We start from the raw sequence: 20,428 nt of genomic DNA, 5'->3' as shown, positions 1-20,428 counted from the left end.
AGAGCTCTTCATTACTCAGGTGTCGTGTACCTCTAGATGCGCAGTCTGCAGGATTATCTTTCGACGAGACATGGGACCATTGGTGCGGCTCTACTGACGTTATTATTTCAGATACACGGTTGGCGACGAAAGTTTTCCATCGATTTGGACGACTATTTAGCCAAGAGATGACTACTGTGGAGTCAGTCCAAGCACGAATGTTCGCTTTGCTGATACTCATAACGTCGGCTACTTCAACCAGCAATTTAGTGAGTAACACAGCCCCACACAATTCCAGACGTGGAATAGAAATTTGTTTAATTGGTGCCACTTTCGTTTTAGACGTGATCAGTGACACGTGCACATTTCCTTCTTCATCTATAGTCCTTAAGTACACAACAGCAGCAAACGCTTCATTAGAAGCGTCGCAGAATCCCTAAGGTTCCGCAGTTACATTGGAACTAGCATGGTTCCATCTGGGCAGCTTGAATTCGGTAAGTTGGTTTAGACTTTCTCTGTAGTTTAGCCAATCCTTCATTAATTGTGGTGGAACTTCATCATCCCATTCGATTGCCGAAAGCCACAATTTTTGGATGAAAATCTTGGCTACTATGATCACTGGAGCCAACCAGCCGAGTGGATCGAACAGCCTTGATATGTCAGATATGACACTTCTCTTTGTTACAGGTACTTTGAGTGGAGGAAGTTGTACCGAATACTCAAATTCGTCATTTCGGCGGTTCCAGACGAGTCCCAGAATTTTCATGACAGCATCTATCTTTAGCTGGAGACTTCCTTCCTCTTTGACATCAGTTTCTTTCATGTAACTTATTAATTCTTCATTGTTACTGCTCCATTTCTGTAAATCGAATCCACCTTTTTTCAAAAGTTCATTCATCTCTTGGTATACTAATTTGCCTTCTTCCACAGATTCACAGCCTGTTAACAAATCATCTACATAGAAATGCTTGAGGACCCTATCAGCAGCGTTTGGATACTGTGCTCCTTCATCGTAGGCTACTTGCTGAAGAGCACGCACTGCAAGATGAGGTGCTGAGGCCGTACCAAAGGTGACTCGAAGCAGTCTCAAGTGCTTAATCTTCTCCCCCGAGTTTTCACGCCATAGAATACGTTGAAAATCTATATTGTCTTGATGAACTTTCACTTGCCTGTACATTTTAACAATGTCTGCTACCAGGCATATAGGGTGGCAACGCCAACGAAGAATATTGTGACGCAAAACAGGTTGCAGAGTTGGACCTACTAACAGGTCTTGATTTAAGGATACGCCATTAGAGCCAGGACAAGACGCGTCATACACGACCCGCAGCTTTGACGTGGATCTGTCATCTCGGATGACAGCATGATGTGGCAAGTAAACTGCATCTGGGTTGTTCTCCTGTTCTGGAGGAACTTCTTCCATGTGTTCCAGCTCAAGGTATTCATTGATGACATCCGAGTAGCGTTTCTTCATTTCAGCATCTTTTGCGAACCTCTTTTCTAATTGGTTGAGACGCCTAGTTGCAATAGGCACAAAGTTTCCGTGTTTGCAACTGGGATCTTGATCACGAAATGGTAGTTTCACAATGTATCTACCGGTGCTATCACGTTCAGTGGTAGCCGCGAAAAATTCTTCACATTTCTTCTCGTCTTCAGTATAATGATGCTTGAGATCTGTCGTATTGTGGTCAGCCTCGAGCTCCCAAAATTTCTTGAGCAGCTCATTTTCATTTAAATGAATGTGGTTAACGCTAACGCTTTTACGAATTTCCGACTCACCTAAGTGAGTTGGCCCTGAAACGATCCAGCCTAAAGACGTTCGCTGAGCGATGAGTGCTCCCTGTGGAGCTTTGATCATGTTGTTTAAAAGTATTTGACCGTACACCTCTGCCCCTAAGAGCAAGTCGATTTTGCCGGGAATGTTGAATGTGGAATCTGCTAAATCTAATTTAGGCAGTTCTGACCACGAATCAATGTCGATACGTTTTCTCGGACGATTCGATGTTACCTTGCCCAAAACATGAGCATGCACGTTCACTTCAAAGTCAGGTTCTAGGAGTGATGAAATTTTAACTTTTACCACCGACTTAGAGTTCACAGGTGAACTCTCTTCACCGCCTAGTCCCGTGACAGTGCTCTTGTGGGAAACCTTGTTAAGTCCGAGCACTTGTGCTGCAGACTCCGTTATGAAAGAGGCTTCCGAGCATTGGTCGATTAAACATCTGAGGGTTATACCTGAACCTGTTTTCGACTGAGCTTGAACCAAAGCCGTTGGCAAGAAAACTTGTCCACGACTGGTCGAAAAACACGTTGTTACATTATTGGGCTCATCACACGATGATGATGGAGCTGTTGTTGCGTGTGCAACAATATCGCCTTCAACCGATTGAGTAGGTTTGACTTTAGAATCGGTTGCTTGAGTGCTAGTTTTTGGGTGCAGTAAAGAATGATGTTTGCGCTTACAAATTCGGCATCTAGTAGATTGGCGACAGGAATATACGTTGTGACCTGAACCTAAGCAATTAAAGCAAAAATTACCGGACTGGATGAAATCACGTCGAGCATCAACATCGATTTTTGCAAAACCTTTACAATTACACAATTTGTGATTCTCTGAACAATAGCCACAAGAAACTTCAGTTACATGATGCACTTTTAAGTTGCTACTAGATTGTGCGTTGGGTTTCTTTGGAACAAAGCTTGTCTTCGATGATTTCCCATCCAAAAATTCTAATGCCCTAAATCGGGTTTCTAAAAATTCTCGAAGTTGGTTAAGTGTGGGCAAATCATCAGAAGACTCGCTAACCTTAAGTTCCCACTGTTTCCTAGACTCGTTGTCTAATTTAAGACAAATGATATGAATCACAATTATGTCCCATGTAGTTGTGTCGATGCCTAAGTTGTTCAATCCATCTAAACACTCATTCGTAGTGTCCAGCAATTCTTTGAGTGCATTCGCGGACTCTGTCGTAATATTCTTCTGACTCATGAAGCGTTTGAGAATGCAGTTGGAAAGATACTTCTTATTATTATAGCGCTTTTCCAATTTTTCCCAACAGGCGCTGTAATTATCTTGCGTGATCTGTACGTGACGCAGAAGCTGTTCAGCTTCACCGACTAAATAACCTTTCAGGTAGTGCAACTTTTGGACGTCATCTAAATCTTTATTCTTATGGATGAGCGACTTGAATAGATCTCTGAAGCTAGTCCACTCCGAATAATCCCCTGAAAACGTAGGAATCGAAATCTTTGGTAGCTTTACCATCACCGACTTGCCTTGGCCAATATCTGACTTATTCCCAACAGTGGTAGACTCAGTGCTCTTTCCAGGAATTGACGCGTTTAGTTTATTTAAGGCAGCCTTAAGATCCGACTTGTAATCCATGAATAACTCTTCCGCACTAGAATATACGTCTTCAGTTACATACTCTGTGAACTCAAGTGTAGTAGACTCTTGAATGATTTGAGTATGAGTTGTCACAAACTGATTCCACAAAGATTCTAAGGTTTCTAATCTAGTGCTAAGGTAATCTGCAGAGTTAAGCCGTTCCTTAGGCGATTTTTTAAAGTTAGTTTTAGCCTTATCAATTCTCAAATACAAGTCCTGCTGCACTTTTATAAGAGCCTCCATGATAAAATTTTCTAAGTGTTTGGGACTTAGCACAATCTAGGCAAAATTGGGCGTGGATTCCCCGTCGTTCCACTTTCTTCAAAACTATTCTAAGTCCAAACTTGCTACGAATTTTTCTAAGTCAAAACTTGATGAAATTTTTCAAAGTCCAAATTCGTTGAAATTTCACTAAGTCCTTGACAGTTGCACTACGTAATAATTTTAATGTACTCACGGTTGTCTTGACACTTCACTACGTCACACATATAATCCGCTTACTTTATACTGCTGCATCTCACCGCTGACGTCACGATGCATTGCTTACGTCACACGTTGCTCCGGAACATAGGCTTTTCCCGCCTTGACACCGCTGACAGCAATCCACTGCCTTAGCCGGCGTCCGTTGGCCCGAAGATTACCGAATCCACTTATGCCGGCTACATACGTAACGATAAATCGTTGCGATAAAACTGTGCAGTCCGACTGTGCAGATAAATCGAACCGTGTGTATGACAAATCGTTACGATAAATCGTTGATCGGTGGCAGTTGCAAATTATATCAGAAAAATCGTTGTCGAAGTGAACTGCACAGTTTTATCGTTGCGTGTGGATGGCGACCGTTCATTTCGGCAGTATTTCACGTCGCTCGCTTGTGTGCGCACGTGGGTTACCTATTATTCAAGTAAGTACATTAATGAAAAAAATAAACTTTAGAATTTGGAAAGTAAAGAAAGTGAATTAAACTAACATTTATTATGTGTAATCAAATATATATACTGTTACTGTCTATCCTTCGGGGCCCCCTGAGGAACGGGGCCCTGTGTGCACGGGCCCCGTGTGCCCTTATGGTCAAGACGGTACTGCATTTAGTGCCAGTGACCCGATAGTAGGGTTCTCTGTTCGTAGTCGCTGTTTTTACAAGCTTTTATTTAGTTTCACCTGACTGTTGTCTGTCTGTTTGTCGGTCTGTAATCAAATCTAGCAAGTTAAATTTGATCCACTTCCCGGTTTCCGATTAAGCTGATTTTTTTTTGTATTTGCATTGTATTTGTAATTTGCATGTATAAATCGGATGACAATCCAATATTATGGCACCATTGAGCTGATCTGAGGATGGAGACAGGAGGTGGCCATAGGAACTCTGTGATGAAACAACGCAACCTAATAGTGTTAGGGGTTTTTATAATTGTCTTGATGAGTATTAGTTGTCTGTTGTAAGAAAAGTACAGTCAGCAATAAAAGCGTGTACCAAAAATGAAATTTTTGGCAAAAACTTATTTATGTACTTACGGGATTTTTCATGTTTTCCTACGCTCATACTATAATTTTATTTAATTGTATGGCTTTACCTACATTATACATCTGTATAATAGAGAAATCATAAATCTAACTCCAAAGCAGTGTCATTGTGGATGACATGTTGTTTCTGATGAGCTTTGCGGAGAACTGATGATCGGCTCCGATATCGGAGGCGTGTGGAGGCACTAGGAACGTTCGATTTATCGCACAGTCGGACTGCACAGTTTTATCGCAACGATTTATCGTTACGTATGTAGCCGGCATTAGCCGAACTCATCCGGTTCGAAGGACCATGTAAAAAGGGCCCAAAAGAATAACACTCTAATGACTGTACAATAATGTATAATTTCGTTAGAGGTATAACTGTTCTAAAAGCTTGACAATAATTAATATTAGCCAGACGTCATGTTTTGTAGAAAAATCTTAATACCGCAAAGTAGGAAATTTAACACATGGTACAACGACATCTAGCGGGTAATTTGGAAACAAAATTAACTTCTTGCAAAATAATCCTAACAAATACAAACAGAAGTTGGACATAATCAAAACACTTACTCTTAAATGTGTGCGATGCTACCTGTACAATAGGGAAACTACATGGTTAATATACATTTATATCTTCAAATGAAGTGACTCATATAATTTCGATCGAACTTCACTTCAAGAAGTTCGTTTGATCATCAATTATCTATGGCATCATGCGTGATTTAGCTGTTTTTCCATTTTGTTTTCTTGTGAAACCGTAAAATATAGCTGCTTAATATAATATAAACATAATATAATTAATATTTATCTTGCCACAGAAGAGCCAAAATAGTGTGTAATGTGGAGTCTTGCAAGTTCGCGCTTCGCGTCTCCTTTGACGCGGGCCGAAATACCGACAAAAAACGGAGAACAAGGCGCGAGGCGTGAACAATCTGCGAAATCGACGCCACACTCGCGTTCGCGGCTTCGCCCGCGATTCACGCGCATAGTCTGGAGGGGGTTTTACACTTGCGCGGGTTATGTAAAGTGTAAAGATAAATATTAATTATATTGTGATTATATTATATTAAGCAGCTATATTTTACGGTTTTACAAGAAAACAAAATGGATAAACAGCTAAATCACGTATGATGCCATAGATAACTAACAGTTAAACTCGATCAGCTGATGCTTTTCCGCCATCTTGCCGCAAACCAAACTGCGAAATCGGCGTGAAGTGTGCGAGTGTGGAGTCATACGTCAACTTCGCGATATGTTCGCTCCGCGACGTCGCGCCGCGATTCACGCACATAGTCTGGAGGGGGCTTGTGACTCCACACTCGCACACTTCACGGCGATTTCGCAGTTTGGTTTGCGGCAATATGGCGGAAAAGCATCAGCTGATCGAGTTTAATTGTTAGTTATCCATGGCATCATACGTGATTTAGCTGTTTTTCCATTTTGTGTTATTGTAAAACCGTAAAATATAGTAGCTTAATATAATATAATTAATATTTATCTTGCCACAAAGGAGCCAAAATAATGTGTAATGTGGAGTCTTGCAAGTTCGCGCTTCGCGTCTCCTTTGACGCGAGCCGAAATACCGACAAAAAACGGAGAACTAGGCGCGAAGGCGTGAACAATCTGCGAAATCGACGCTACACTCGCGTTCGCGGCTTCGCGCATGAGTGTGGAGGGCGCTTCCAGTTGTTCTCATCTTGCTAACGGCGAGTACTTGCACAAGACTTGCACGAACATAATCGCGTAGCCATAATTATAGTATTCACCAGCAACTTGCTCTCCTATACGGCCTTGTAGATCACGAAGTGCAAATTCTTAATTTTGTGCCTTTTTCCATTACATATTCTTTGGCGTGTACTCGCAGGGTCCATTTTTTAAATGACCAATTTACGTGTTTTGGAACGGTTATCAAGACAAATTTACCCAATTTCTACATATTTCTTTTGGCAACACTTTTATTAAGGTCCGTATTGTACCTTTAAATTTTATACTGAATTGTTCATTTATTTCTCTTGTGTTCATGCAAAGAATGAATAGTTTTGGGTACTAAAAGTACATACACTACTGTATGCTAATTATCAATATATTTATGCTGTTTTTTAATTATTCAAATTTTAGAACTTAATTACATATCAACAAAATATCGTTAGCAATTATCGCAATACGGACTTTCAAAATCAATATTGCCAGGAGCAATTTAAATTTACCCGAAAAAATATATCAATATTTTTAAATTCCACATTAATTTCTTTATTTTATTCAGTTATTTTACTATTTAAATATATACAAATCAAAAAAATCTTCAGCTCTTGAATGTTACTATGAAACTACGATTTTATACACCATGATTTTATATTAGTCCAGTCATTTTCAGAAGTCGATCAATCACCTCTAGATCCGCATATTTTAAGGTTACTTAACTGTCACATGAAATAAATTCGAAAGCGTATAATTCGGATTAAAAAAATCCTTAAACTTTAAAATGGACTCCTTATCAACGGGTTCACTTTCGGGAACACAAAAGGAGGAGTTGATGGATCAAGTAAAACAGCAGATTGCTATCGCTAACGCGCAGGAACTTCTGACGAAAATGTCCGAGAAATGTTTTAAGAAGTGCATAAACAAACCGGGCACGGCCCTGGACAGTTCTGAACAGAAATGCATCGCCATGTGCATGGACAGGTATATGGATGCCTGGAACCTGGTGTCGCGGACCTACAGCAGTCGCATCCAGCGCGAGCGGAACAACATGTGAAAGCGACTTTATCTGAAGGGAATAACTAATACACCCCTGCGTTTCTGTAAATATAGACGAAAATTGTAGTTCCACAGCATGTGACAAGTTCTGAGTTGCAACTGCCAGTTGTTATGTTATAAATGTTTGAATAAAATATTCTAGGTTAATTTTTTGGTTATTTTACTTTTCGAATCCATTTAACAATATTAACTACTGTAACAAGTGTGTCGCTTAACTTCAAACTGTGGTAATTCCATTCGACCGTCTCCAAAAATATCTATTCCTATTACCTTTTCTTAATACTAAACTCGCATAATCTGACAGATGGATTTACCCGAGTTTGAAATTAAGCAACCCAAGTACTGTACTTCACTGTTACATAAGATACCCTACTAGTCTGTAGCACTCACTAGTCAAATTGCCTTAAACTTAAAAATATTAATTTGTTAGCCAAATAAATGATGCAATAAAACAAGGTTAGTATATTGTTCCATTTATTATTTTACTAAATTTCTCCCCGCAGCATTCTCTTCCTATACTGGTAAAGTTTCTTTATCCACATCTCTCTCAACTCTTCTTCGCTTGGAATTTCCTAAAACAGCAAAGTAAATGTAAATCAATCTTTGTTAATAAAAACATTCAATATATAACTAGATGGTAGCAGAGATATATATAACTCCGTATAAGATAAATAAAGTCTAAGAAAAAAACATGCCTCGGACGGCCAAGGAAAAGTCATTCTCGAATAGATGGCGCCATTACCTTTGGCCTATTCTCGGCTAGATGGTGTTAATGACACCGTTTGGTATTTAACAATTTTAACACATATCAGTGAAAGAACATGGGTCAGTATGGAACAATAAAAATTAAGAAACATATTTTGATTATTTTATACATTTTCAATTTTATTTTAAGTTTTAATCGTGTGTCAATAGATGGCAGTAAATGTACCGTGACTACAAAATTGACAATGACAGGACCCCTCTAATGGTAGTAAACTTGTTGACAGAGTTCGGAATTTTCATGGCAAAACATAAGACTGTTGCAATGTAGCTAGTGTTAAGATACATTAGTTTTAATCAATATTGGTAGTTATGTAATAGAAGAATAACTAATTAATTAAAAATGTAAAAAACCTTCTACAATATATGCCAAAAATATCTGCATTGAAATTGATGCATCCTGATGAGTGATGAGCTAGGATGCCATAGATAGACACATAGACAATGGTGTCAACCATGTAACACCTTTTTGCGTTGTATATGACTAATGGGCGGACGACGGATGCAATATACGTCTTATTTAAACCAATTTTAATTACGTATATCGTTTGATATGATTTTGACGTATATTGCATGCGTCGTCTGCCCATTATATATGACTACACATCAGTAACTCGTGGCATTTAGGTAGTACTTAAAAGATTAGTTTAATTAATTTCCTTTTTTTTGTGGTTTCTTTTTCTCGACTCGTATAGGAAGAACATTGTCACATCACTAGTCTGTGCCAGCTACCTAAATGCCACGAGTTACCGATGTGTGCTCATCACTAATCTTTTAAGTGCTACCTAAATGCCACGAGTTACCGATGTGTGCTCATCACTAATCTTTTAAGTGCTACCTAAATGCCACGAGTTACCGATGTGTATATATGACATAATACCAGAAAAGATTCATACATTTTTTTCCGCTAACACAGTTCCTGTACCTTACATTACATCTTTCTATTATTACATATAAATCATATAATACAAGTGACCCGCCCAAGCTTTGCACGGGTTTCAAATTATACACCTATAGTTCGTTTTTTTTAGCATTAGAAATAAGGTAAACAATCTTGATGCGTCTTTTAATTGAAAAACATATTTTAAAAATAAGTTATGGCAAATATGTAACAATTATGAATCTAATACGATCATTTATATTCTTCTGCTTTCATAAGTAATAGTTACTGATTTTTAAAAAGCTTTTTTCAATTAAAAGACATGTCAAGATCGCTTACCTTCTTGCAAGTTCTTTCTAATGCTAAAAAAAACGAACTATAAACCTTCCTCAAGAATCAATCAATAGGTGAAAACTGAATGAAAATCCGTTTAGTAGATTTTGAGTTTATCGCGAACAAATATACAAACAGACAGACACGGCGGGGGACTTTGTTTTATATGGTGTACTGAGTGTCACTTTTCAGTGTAAGAAAAACAGAACAGCAACAATTTATACTCACATCCATGTTCAGAATAGTATCATCCATATTGTTAACTTTTATATCACTTTTAGGAACTTTAACAGTCTCCGCATCCAAGTCTATTACAATGTTCTGGTTCTGTTTCTTATTCTTTGAGGATGTGAAAGACCTTTGGATAAACACATCACTATTCAACTCGGCAAGCAAGTTTCTATCGTGGATTGTCGGCATGTCTTCTTTAACTTCTACTTCTGGGTATTCATAAGTTGGTATCTTGGTCATGGTCAACCCAGCAGCCTCTGCGGCCTTGATGGCCTGCTCTACTTTGGTTTCGGTGTCATCTAGCCGAACAGATTTGAAGCCTTGTGCTGGTTCTGAAAATGGTAAGAATATCAGGGGAATAATTGAGGTTGGTTACAAATAAAGTAATGGGCATAGGTTTTATCACTTAAGATGTTTAGAGAGAGTATTTATTTTTATTTTATATATTATAATGTGTGTGTGGGGACTATAGCCCCAGCCCTCTCGCGCATGAGAGGAGGCCTGTGCCCAGCAGTGGGACGTATATAGGCTGAATTATTATTATTATATTATAATGTATGAACATTACTATAATTAAACAGTAAAAAATCAATGAAGTATACTCTTTTGCTTTACAATATCACACATTTCAAAGGCACTCTTAGTTAGTACCTAAATTTAAACATTTTGTGATTATCAAAGGCAGTGCGCTCGCAACGAGAACATCTGGATTACACTTTTCACCGAATTAGCGAGGGTCTATTGTATGTCTTTTCTTAACTTCTTACTTAATAATCGTGCAAGACTTCTTGTATAAATGGTTACCTATATCAAAAGAGCTAGAGCGACTGCTAGTCGAGCGAGAGCGCGACCTCCTGCGAGACTTCTTACTGCTCTTACTGTGTTTCGTACGGCTTCTGGATCTGCTCCTCGACACCGATCGCCGAGATCGCTTCGAGCGGGGCCGCGAACTAGAGCGTCTTCGCGAACTGGAGCGCCTCCGCGACTTCGACTCGTAGCGATCCCGAGACAAACTTCTAGAATAACTCCTCTTTCTATGTCTGTGAGAGCTTGACTTGCTCTTATGGCTACTAGCTACAGATCTATCTCTTGAACGAGAACGTTTCTTGTGCTTGCTTTTGGACTTCTTCCTTTCGTACGACGATTCGGAGCTATAGGAGGAACTTCTCCTGTCGCGATGGGATGATTTTTCCCGAGGCATAATTTAAATTGTGTTAGTAAAATTCCGGTAATGAAACTACTTTTCATTCAATGCAAAAAGTTAACCCTACATTGTACACAATACCTACACAACTATTGATTTGAGTTTGACAGTTCAAGTCAAACAAATGACATTTGCGTCAAGCGTAGATGTTGCGTTTTATTATTTCCAGTGTGTTTGTTTCAGTATCGCTAGGTTATATATTTTTAATGTTTGGATAGATCTTACTTATAAGAATATTTGTAATTATTTAAATATGTATAATTAACTCATATCTAAGAATAACATTCTATTGTAGTAATTTTAACGTTTCAACTAATTTAAATCTAGCGCTATTTACTTCAACTTTAATTCACTAGATGGCGCTAAAACTATCAATTCTTGTCCATTCCATTTTACATTATGTAAAGATTCAGCAAATGCTTTAATAAAATTAATATTTCATGTTCCTCATTAGTAAATTTATCTGATTGCACTAAATATATATAAAATAAATCAATAAAATGTGTATTTTTTTCAAAATAAAACCTATAAATAACCACAAATAATTTGAGTAACAAAGTACGTTATAAAAGAAACAATTGCGTCAACAGGAACGCTGGTTAGGGCAGCGACCAGTCAGTCGGCCTCGATGACGGAATGTGTGAAATTTTTAAGATGGTGATGAACAGTGTTTTTGATATTGTAGCGAAAAAATCCACTGCAAGTTCTCTGTTTCGTTACTGAAACAAGCAGAATGTGTGTAATTTTGTGATTACGTGACCGTAATGTTTTTTTCTTTAGTGTAATGGACCTGAATTGTCTAACGTGAGCTGTCTGATCATTGACATTGTTTCGTAAAAAAATTCAGAGTCCATCGCGATTGTTATGTTTATACTCATATCGTGTGCATTTATAGTGGCTAGTAAATGGTTTAAGCAATTCTGATGTTTTCGAAGTCATGGAGAGGCAGGAGCGAACACATGCCAACATGGAGGCTACGGACACGGTGGACACAAAACAGGTGAGCGCTGCCGTTGTAATTGCCGGTTGTTAGCAGTTTTCACTCAGCCGTGATCATGTTGCCTTGGTACTCGTGCTCGTGCTAGCATGTCTTTATCAATGCTCATTATCAGTTCATCAGTGTAGGAATGCTAAACATTTTCGTGTTTGTACTTTAGCAGCATGTTCTTGAAGGATTTACTCACCTACATATTCATGAAATTACGAATTTGATCTTGAAGTAAGTTAGAAATGAGTGCCAAAGTGACCATGTATCCTTATAAATCTAATAAAATAAACCAAGGTTTGTCTGTGGGCGAAGTGAGCTGCCCACACTACTGATGAATAAATTATAGCCGTGGAACATTGTTATGTTCCTTATGTGTCAGTCTAGATGCATTTATGTCAGACCCCTTTTGTTCTTGACCTTTTTATAATGAGAACATGTTCAGAAATTTAATTAGCGAGCTTTTACATTGGTGCAGCGGTCGCTTTTCACTGCCCTGTACAAATAAAGCAGTGTTTTTGCTACTTCAATGTAACATTGCTTAACCAAGCAAGACTTTAGAATTTATTTTATTTATTTATTATTACACAGACAGGCAGCTGATGCTGGTACGTCTAAATCATAGTTCTCTTAGGACAGTTTCACTGTTTAGATAGTTTGTCTAGTCTATTTCCATTAGAAAAATTAAATACTGTTTAGCTTGCTTTGTTTATACATATAAATATATTTTAATTTTATATTACTATACTGCCCTCCTAAGCCGAATAGCGCTATTTCAAAAACAAACGATTTTGAAGATGGAATTGTCAGTTATAGAAACTAAAGTATAAATTAGCAATGAAATTTATTTTGAGATAGCGCTATTTGGCTTAGCAGGGCAGTATACCTAACTAGTAATGACCTTGAATCATTCAAGTATCAATGTCAACATAGTTATTAATAAAATTACCTTATATTAGTGACATTAATTAGTTTACAGTTATTTAGTACAGTTTTAATAACCTATGACATCACTTTCCTCCCATGACACATTATGTTCAAGTAATGATAATCAATTAAGTGGTAAAATTTCTCAGCGGGCTGCTAAAAGTATGAAGTGGTTCACCTTAGCCAACATAATTTTTATGCAACACAAGCTAAAACCAGTTTTCAAATGTTAATTACTAGACATGGGGTACGTGGCTTTCCTTGCAATACTTTTACCCGTAGTAAATTTTTAATGCTGTAGTAAGGTTTGAGAAATGATTGGATTTGTTAAGATAAAAAATAAGTACAATTTTTAATAGTGTTTTTAGACAATTTTAGTGGACACACTTGTCTGTATTGATAAGGAATTTGTTTGTAATGCTTATATGAGTTAGAAAAATAGATCCACATACTGGGTGGTGCCAATGAAAAATATAGTGTACCAATAAGAAGCATTGGTACACCATATTAAGTAAGTATAAAAGCAGTACCGTCTTTACCATAAGGGCACACGGGCCCATGCCCAGGGCCCCTTTCCGCAGGGGGCCCCGAAGGACAGACAGTAACAGTATATTTAATTACCCATAGAAAATCATAGTAGAAAAATGTTAGTTTAATTAGCTTTCTTTACTTTCCAAAATTTCTTATGTGCCCAGGGCAGCATAGTTTATGACGGCCCTGTATATAAGCCATATTTTTCATAAAAGAATCCAAGAGCAAAGTGTAAGTAACATTCAATCACTTGAATAGCTAGAGGTTACAATAGTTACATTGATATTACCCAGTTTTGGTAATATTATGTGGGTGGCTGATTTAGCTGTAAGTAGTGTTAAGTCAGGGCCTACAGCGAACCACGTTCGAGATGTTGCCTCTCTGTCACACTTGTAAATAATGGGTAAATCTTAATCCAATAAAGTAATTCTTCAATATTAATTGTTAGGCATCGGAGTTTTTGTCGCATGGTAAGACTAATAGCAAGCTATGGAGTCGACATTTGCCATAAATGTAAACTCTTATTAATACTCATACTCATTTATTTAATTTATCTTAAAATACCTTTAGAGTGGTTGGTCGTGTATATTATCTTAGTCGAATTATATAAAAACATATTTTTCTATTACATTATGAATTCATAACTTCAACTATTTTATTGCCTATGCCATTGAATTTATACGAATCAAACACGATATCTTCACCATCCACATCGACTTCATCGTCCATTGAAATACGTAATTCATACCTATTATATGTATACATTGTATATCCATAGTGTTTTGTATACATATTATGTTCTTCTCGTTCTTGTACCAAATAGCACATCTGATTAATCTTTCCAATTTCTCGTTTAAATAAGTATGAAAGTATAGACGGACACGTGTTGAAACGTAAAATATCTTTCAAGTAAACAACTAATCAATGACAGTAGTGATAGAATTAATTCATAACGTATTTAATTGCGGAAGGTTATTTTCTTAGGTGACAGTTCCATTCACTTTCGGCTCTATTGCAACAAATGAGGTTTAATAAATTGAACTCATATACATAGTAACTATTTAGTAATCTGTTCTCATATTAAATAAAATTAATCATGAGTATGAGTATGAATAAGAGTTTACATTTATGGCAAATGTCGACTCCATAGCTTGCTATTAGTCTTACCATGCGACAAAAACTCTGATGCCTGTTAATTGTTATACTGCAAACTATCTTATCAAAATTCTTATCTCTGCCATGTTATATCATTTGAATGATTCATCCTTTGTAAAAAACATTTATTCAAAAAGCTTTCATTATTATTCCATTTTGTATTTATAATAGTAAACAATATAAATAAATATGTTAACTATAAACTACTACATTGTTAGTAGAATAATAGACTTAGACTGAAGGACAGTTTTTATATCCTGATTAGTCTGCCTACATATGAATCATGTAATGTATTGTATGAAATCTTCAACAGTACTTACTTATACCTAGGTAAAAAAAATCTTTGTTTGTATGGATTATTTCATTGATGAATAGATCACATTCAGACACAGCCTTGATTTTCACAAAAGTAGTATTAAAATCTTCCGCTTACAAAAATAAAACAGTATTTTTAAAGATCAATGGTTTGATTACTTGAAGTTTTAAGTTAAAATAGTTGGTAAAGTATTACATTAGTCATTGACTCAAATTAATTTAATTATTCATTTAAAATAATTACATAAATTGAATTGTTTTTTTTTCTTTTTCCAAATTACTTTTTCCTAAAAAACTTTATCAGCATTGATCAAGATTATTCAAGATATCCAATTAATTTACTCTTGCAATAATAATTATTGTTGTGTTAAGAAAAAAGTTTGAGTAACTATTCCCGCCTATTAGACCTAGAACACCTATGTGTAAGGATGTCTCTAAATACGCAACGGAAGTACAATTATAAGCGCACTTATCTAATGTCGCTAAACAAACTATTGGAGCGTCTTGGCGGTGGGGAGAGCGTGCGCTCAGTAGAACCTCGGCGCGCGTGCTGCGTGCGCGTACGCGAGTGATGACACAGTGCCAGTGAAGTGCCGTGAACTATGGTGGCCATGGTCGCTTCAGCCTCAGGATACGGCACCCTGCGCCGCTTCTTAAGCGCCCCTGAAGGCCATGAGATGACCGCCATCGTACCCGGCGCCTCCATCGCCGTCTCGGTAAGATACGACGGTATCGTGCGAGGTGTGCCCGCTAGCGATTTATGTGTTCGATAACTGCATACTCAGATAACGATGGACGCGAATAATGAAAGAATGTACAGATTGCTATCGGAGCGGGAACAATAAAATTCTATCGCTGGCGAGCTTTAGAAAGTTCCGTGCGATCGCCGTAACTTAGCGACTTATGACTGGACATGTAAACGGTGGAGTCGTAAAATGATTTACGTTTCTAACTTTGGCTTTGCTACAAATAGCTTGAGGACCGAACAAATCCATCAGGTCGGCCATAGTTGCGACACCAGGGGTCGTCGACCTGGCTTTCCTTTTTAATATTCCGCTGTTATTAGCATCGATCGAAATTCTGGCCTTGGCCTCACCATACGGTCGGAACATTCGGCGGTGATGTCATTCAGGATGGACGGGATGGCCAAGGTTGGGCCAGCCAACCGTGGCTTTATCTCAGCACGCCTCGCTGAACTCCGCTGGAAAGGAGCACGCGGTTACCGACCTAGATCTTAGTGCTTACTCGCTTTTTACCCTCCTAATTTTCTTCCAAGCCGCAAATTAAATCGAAACTTATGTTCCATTTGCTCAGCGATACGTGCTGTCGGAAACCGTCTGCGTTTACTATGGTGGCCACGTACTTGAAGTATCTGTTCAGACTGACCGTTTTGTCGTTGGTACGGTTGTCACCTCTGATATGTGTGTTCAATGGGAACGATATCGTACGCGTAAGTACTTTCCGATTGATACCTACTCGTGTATTCTTGTTCTTGTTGTGCCATGTCCTCATCGGACGTCGGCGACCATCTCTCGGAACTTATTCGTGTATTACCTTACATTATTGTTGAGAGCTGAGGCCAGAATATTATTGACTTGATAGAGTCGACGTTGCGTAAACAAAATGTACATTTTAACTGAATAGGGAGTAAGACTAGGATTAGTTCACACGCAGTTACATCCCTTTTATAGTGAGTGGTAGAAATAGTGTTTCAATAGCGTCGTAATGGTGTGCCATCAGAATGTAGAGTAATTCAGACCGATTGTTCAGCCCGGTTTCCATTCCCACCCGCTAGCTTTTTTATTAAAACAATCCCAATTTGAATATGCCGTTAAAATCGATGTTTCACTTTCGCAACGCGTCGAGACTGCCGAGTAACGACAGATAATAGTTATAACTTTATCCGTTACTTTGGATTTCTTAAAATATCTCTATTGGTACATTCCACGCCCAAAAGTTGTCAAACCACGGTATGTCGTAGTATCGGAATGTTCGTTTGATAAACATAAAACCAGTGGGACGACAACAGGTTTAGGCTGCAATCTGTTAAACGAATAAAAATTTGGTATCAAAGACAAACATGACGAATACAGAAATCGTAGTGTTCGAGACCTTAGCAGCTAATTATACAAGTGAAGAAAGTGCGAAATGAAAGGCCATTCGCTATCTATATTTCAATGCAGTTAATTAGAAAACTAAATTAAGTTTTACGCGCACCTTTAAACTCCTATGAATTTAATTTAGTTCCGAGCGGGCCATTAGCGTTAGTTTATTTTTAATTTTGGATTAAAAATGTCGGCCCTTGTTTTGGCCATTCGTGTTTCAACACGGTTTGATTGTGGCTCGTTGTGTCGGGCTAGCTTCCGCCCACAGCCGTCTTATAAGGCACGGGCCTTGTTACTCTTGTAACACGTAGGCACATCTATCTTCGTTTTGCAACGATTCTTGGGCATCACCTTGCTGGAAGGTTGTCCGTGTTTAATTCACCGCATCTCCAGTTCTGTCAAAGTTCAAACAGATTTGAGATCTTTGAGCGACGAACATACGTAGGCCCTTTAGTCTTTGAAAGTGTTATACTCTGATTGTTTGATGTGTTTTTGATGTATATAGCCTTGGTTGCATTTTAGCTTAACAATGCAAAACAGATGAGATCTCATAGATGTGGAGTCCATTAATATAATTTATGATAATCAAACATATTTAATGCCTATAATATATTGCAAAATCTATTATGATTAACAGTAGGTTAAGCAAACACCTATTTTAAGCTTCTTGCGTTAGATCCACCTAAATGCTATTAGAGATATGAATCATCTGATGCAACGGTCCCAAACAATATAAGTTGCGTAATACCGAAGCCCTAACTGAATCAAACGATCCATTTCCAATCAGAGGCCTTTGATGCCGTTTCGACATCGTACCGACTTTCAAATATTTCTCTTCATAACACTCCACCATGTGTTTGAATTATGTTCGTGAACTATGGATATGACTTTTATGAGATATGAAGAAAGCATTTCTTTGTATGTAATTAGATGTGTGTCTTATTCCATTAAATATTTATTCTAATTGCAATATCATTGTGAAACTCTGTTGGATTCGCTTAGTGTTGCTGTTTTGCGTTGATATTTTAACTTGGTTTTCGGGATAAACAAAAACCAGTTATATTAACTAAATACCACAAGAGTGATAAACAAACACGTCGTGGAAGATGTGCAAAAAATTAATCGTTTTCTACACCCATACAGCAAACGGATAACTATTTTCATTGATGACATATTGAGATCCTTGACAAGTGCCATCTGCTGCCGCGTCGTTATTAAAAGACGTATGTCTTTTAAATTATAATGCACATATACTGTTATGTTAATGTTACTATTACCTTACAATTACATGGTTAAATTTATGGGCTTAGAGTTTAGAGTTCAATTTCCTGTAACTTGTAAGACCTCTTTAACATATGCTCACGCGACGCAACCGCCTCGGAAGCTGTTTGTATTCAACTAATTTCGCAGCCAGCTTCCGAAGTATTTACCACCTTTTGGGACAAATTGCCTTTGTGGAGAACAATGGAATAAATAAACGGTTGGACGAATATTAAAATAGTCCATAGACAAAAAACTCAAACAGCAGTTTTTTATCGCCTTTCTCACAGTGAATAATGGATGACAATAAATTTGATGTGGCCTAGCTGCTTCTTTTTTCCAAGTCTAAGATTGTTTACATTTAGAGAACGATAAAAGAATTCGTTACTCAGTAGCAAAAGTCGTTGAGCTAGCTATGTTCAAAATTATCTATATCTACACATGCTCTTGCATTCTTGACTAGAAAAAAAACATTTTTCTGCAATGTCTAGAAAATTTTGCTTTGCTCTTCTAAAAGCCTGTATACAGTTAGTTGCATAACTGAGTCAATATCAGTACCTCAGTAAAAGCAAATAATTTGATGACAAACAAATTTGCCTGAAAAAGCTATACGCAGAATATCTACTTCTTAAGTGCCGCTACAAAACTTTATTACAAATGATATTCTTCCGTCTTATACATTTTTCTTAATTTCATACTGAAAACTGTAAAATTTGACCTAACTTATTTTTCGCATTACTTAATTTTTTCTTAGGTATTCCCAATTCGGTATCTCATTTAAAGTAAGGAATTCTATGCCCATTGTAATAGTTATTAATCATTTCAGTCAGGCTTATTTTTGTATTTAGTTACTGGCGATGTATAGTCCGGTGCAAAACTGAGTCAACGCAAATAGCCTAACAAATTAGTTGTTAGTTAAATTTTGGAGTGAACTTCATTCTGGGATAGCTATAAAAATATGTTAGATATAATAATAATTATATACCACATTATAAAGAGCATATAATGTACTATTTTAACTAATTACCTTACATGGACGTGTCAAAGAAAAATATAAATTTTAGGCTGATTTAAAAAAAGGAAGTTTTAACAGTTTTTCCTTCGAAATATAGGATGAACGAAAAAATCGAGATTGTGAATGCAATTAATAGGAATCAGTTTCACATATGGATAGATTGCTGACACCGAGACAAACATATATCACCTAAAAGTTTTATATTTTTCTGTAGTATATCAGACTAATCTTAATTTAACGACATCGGTGCAAAACTGATTCAGTACTAAATAGTATCTAATGGATAAAATTATTATTTTTATCTGCAATAACATAATGGTTCAGTCAGTTTATCAGTGTTGTAAACCATTAATAATAAAATAGTAACTGAATAACAGGCCTTTTGTGAAATTATGACAGAAGCATGACAAAGTGATGCACATTGACTCAGTTACGTTAATAACTGTATTTGCTAATACTGCTTTCATGTAATTAAATATTGGTTAACATTAGCTTTCAAACGTTATAACCTGCCATTTAGGCCTGCTGGTAGCTAACAATAACACTTCGCGTTGTTTGGAGTCCAGAGAAAGTAGCGGCGGTTGCGGTTGCTTTCATGCGGTCTCTACATGTAGCATGAATGGGGGATTGCCGCAGAATCCAGAATAATTACTCGTACCTTTGCCGTGATTTTGCTTTATTCATGAACTCAACGTATATACCGCATGGGATACGGTATGTGCCGTTTAAATGGAGGTTAATTTTCATAAAAGTAGATTATATCAATCGTCGTAAGTTTATAAAAAGCTTGAGGAAGCTGCTAAGAAAGATGGTGTCATAGAAATTGCTTAAGTACGACAACTCAGGTCGGCTGAGTTTGAAATGTAAAATTTTGGATTCGATTTTCTGTCCTTGAACTTTACAACCTCTGTTCGAAACTTATTTTGCGATGATGTACGAATATTGTATAAATGCGATGGTGCTACCTAGTCGGGAGGTACGAATGTCTACATAAATGAATATTTGAATATGTAACTACCAGTCTGCGCTATTTCTAGACGGGTGCCATTAGATCTAGTCCTTTGGGATGCCGGTGTTAATTAGCTTTACTAATTC

At 37.3% G+C, this 20,428-nt stretch overlaps 3 protein-coding genes across 17 annotated transcripts in view; 2 read left to right on the top strand and 1 right to left on the bottom strand.

Annotated features, from left to right (window-relative positions):
- Positions 1 to 7,242: 7,242 nt before the first annotated feature.
- LOC134790419 (mitochondrial import inner membrane translocase subunit Tim13-like) lies at positions 7,243 to 7,777 on the top strand. Its single transcript, XM_063761187.1, has one exon. The coding sequence runs from the start codon at positions 7,356 to 7,358 to the stop codon at positions 7,626 to 7,628; it is 273 nt and encodes a 90-aa protein (XP_063617257.1). The 5' UTR covers positions 7,243 to 7,355; the 3' UTR covers positions 7,629 to 7,777.
- A 310-nt stretch (positions 7,778 to 8,087) lies between these two features.
- LOC134790418 (serine/arginine-rich splicing factor 4) lies at positions 8,088 to 11,136 on the bottom strand. 2 transcript variants are annotated; one of them, XM_063761185.1, is made up of 3 exons: positions 10,641 to 11,136; positions 9,834 to 10,168; positions 8,088 to 8,202 (listed from the first exon to the last, which is right to left on the bottom strand). In XM_063761185.1, exons 1-3 carry the CDS (start codon positions 11,035 to 11,037, stop codon positions 8,116 to 8,118), a joined length of 819 nt encoding a protein of 272 aa, XP_063617255.1. In that variant the 5' UTR covers positions 11,038 to 11,136; the 3' UTR covers positions 8,088 to 8,115. The 2 variants fall into 2 exon arrangements, with proteins under 2 accessions (XP_063617255.1, XP_063617256.1); XM_063761186.1 differs by having other exon boundaries at positions 9,834 to 10,162.
- A 541-nt stretch (positions 11,137 to 11,677) lies between these two features.
- Positions 11,678 to 20,428, top strand: part of LOC134790430 (patronin) — a 107,350-nt gene continuing 98,599 nt past the window's right edge. For 12 of the 14 annotated variants that reach the window (XM_063761206.1, XM_063761198.1, XM_063761204.1 and 9 more), the window contains exon 1: positions 15,481 to 15,669. In XM_063761206.1, coding sequence (XP_063617276.1) covers positions 15,556 to 15,669 — 114 coding nt within the window. In that variant the 5' untranslated portion in view covers positions 15,481 to 15,555. Of the gene's footprint in view, positions 12,041 to 15,479; positions 15,670 to 20,428 lie in introns of those variants that run through there. The other 2 variants (XM_063761201.1, XM_063761210.1) reach the window with 2 other exon arrangements.

The sequence above is a fragment of the Cydia splendana genome, chromosome 5, assembly GCF_910591565.1.
Source record: "Cydia splendana chromosome 5, ilCydSple1.2, whole genome shotgun sequence".
Classification (NCBI taxonomy): domain Eukaryota; kingdom Metazoa; phylum Arthropoda; class Insecta; order Lepidoptera; family Tortricidae; genus Cydia; species Cydia splendana.
The sequence above is the reverse complement of the archived record's forward strand: the minus strand, read 5'-3'. Positions and strand labels throughout refer to the sequence as shown.

What these genes read in the sequence shown, in the direction of transcription:
- LOC134790418 (XM_063761185.1), bottom strand. Translation starts at nt 11,037, where the DNA reads ATGCCTCGGGAAAAATCATCCCATCGCGACAGGAGAAGTTCCTCCTAT. An exon ending in CTCTAGCTCTTTTGATATAG is followed by an intron (nt 10,169 to 10,640) that starts GTAACCATTTAT and finishes TACCATTTTCAG; the next exon opens with AACCAGCACAAGGCTTCAAA. An exon ending in ATACTATTCTGAACATGGAT is followed by an intron (nt 8,203 to 9,833) that starts GTGAGTATAAAT and finishes TTGCTGTTTTAG; the next exon opens with GAAATTCCAAGCGAAGAAGA.
- LOC134790419 (XM_063761187.1), top strand. Translation starts at nt 7,356, where the DNA reads ATGGACTCCTTATCAACGGGTTCACTTTCGGGAACACAAAAGGAGGAG.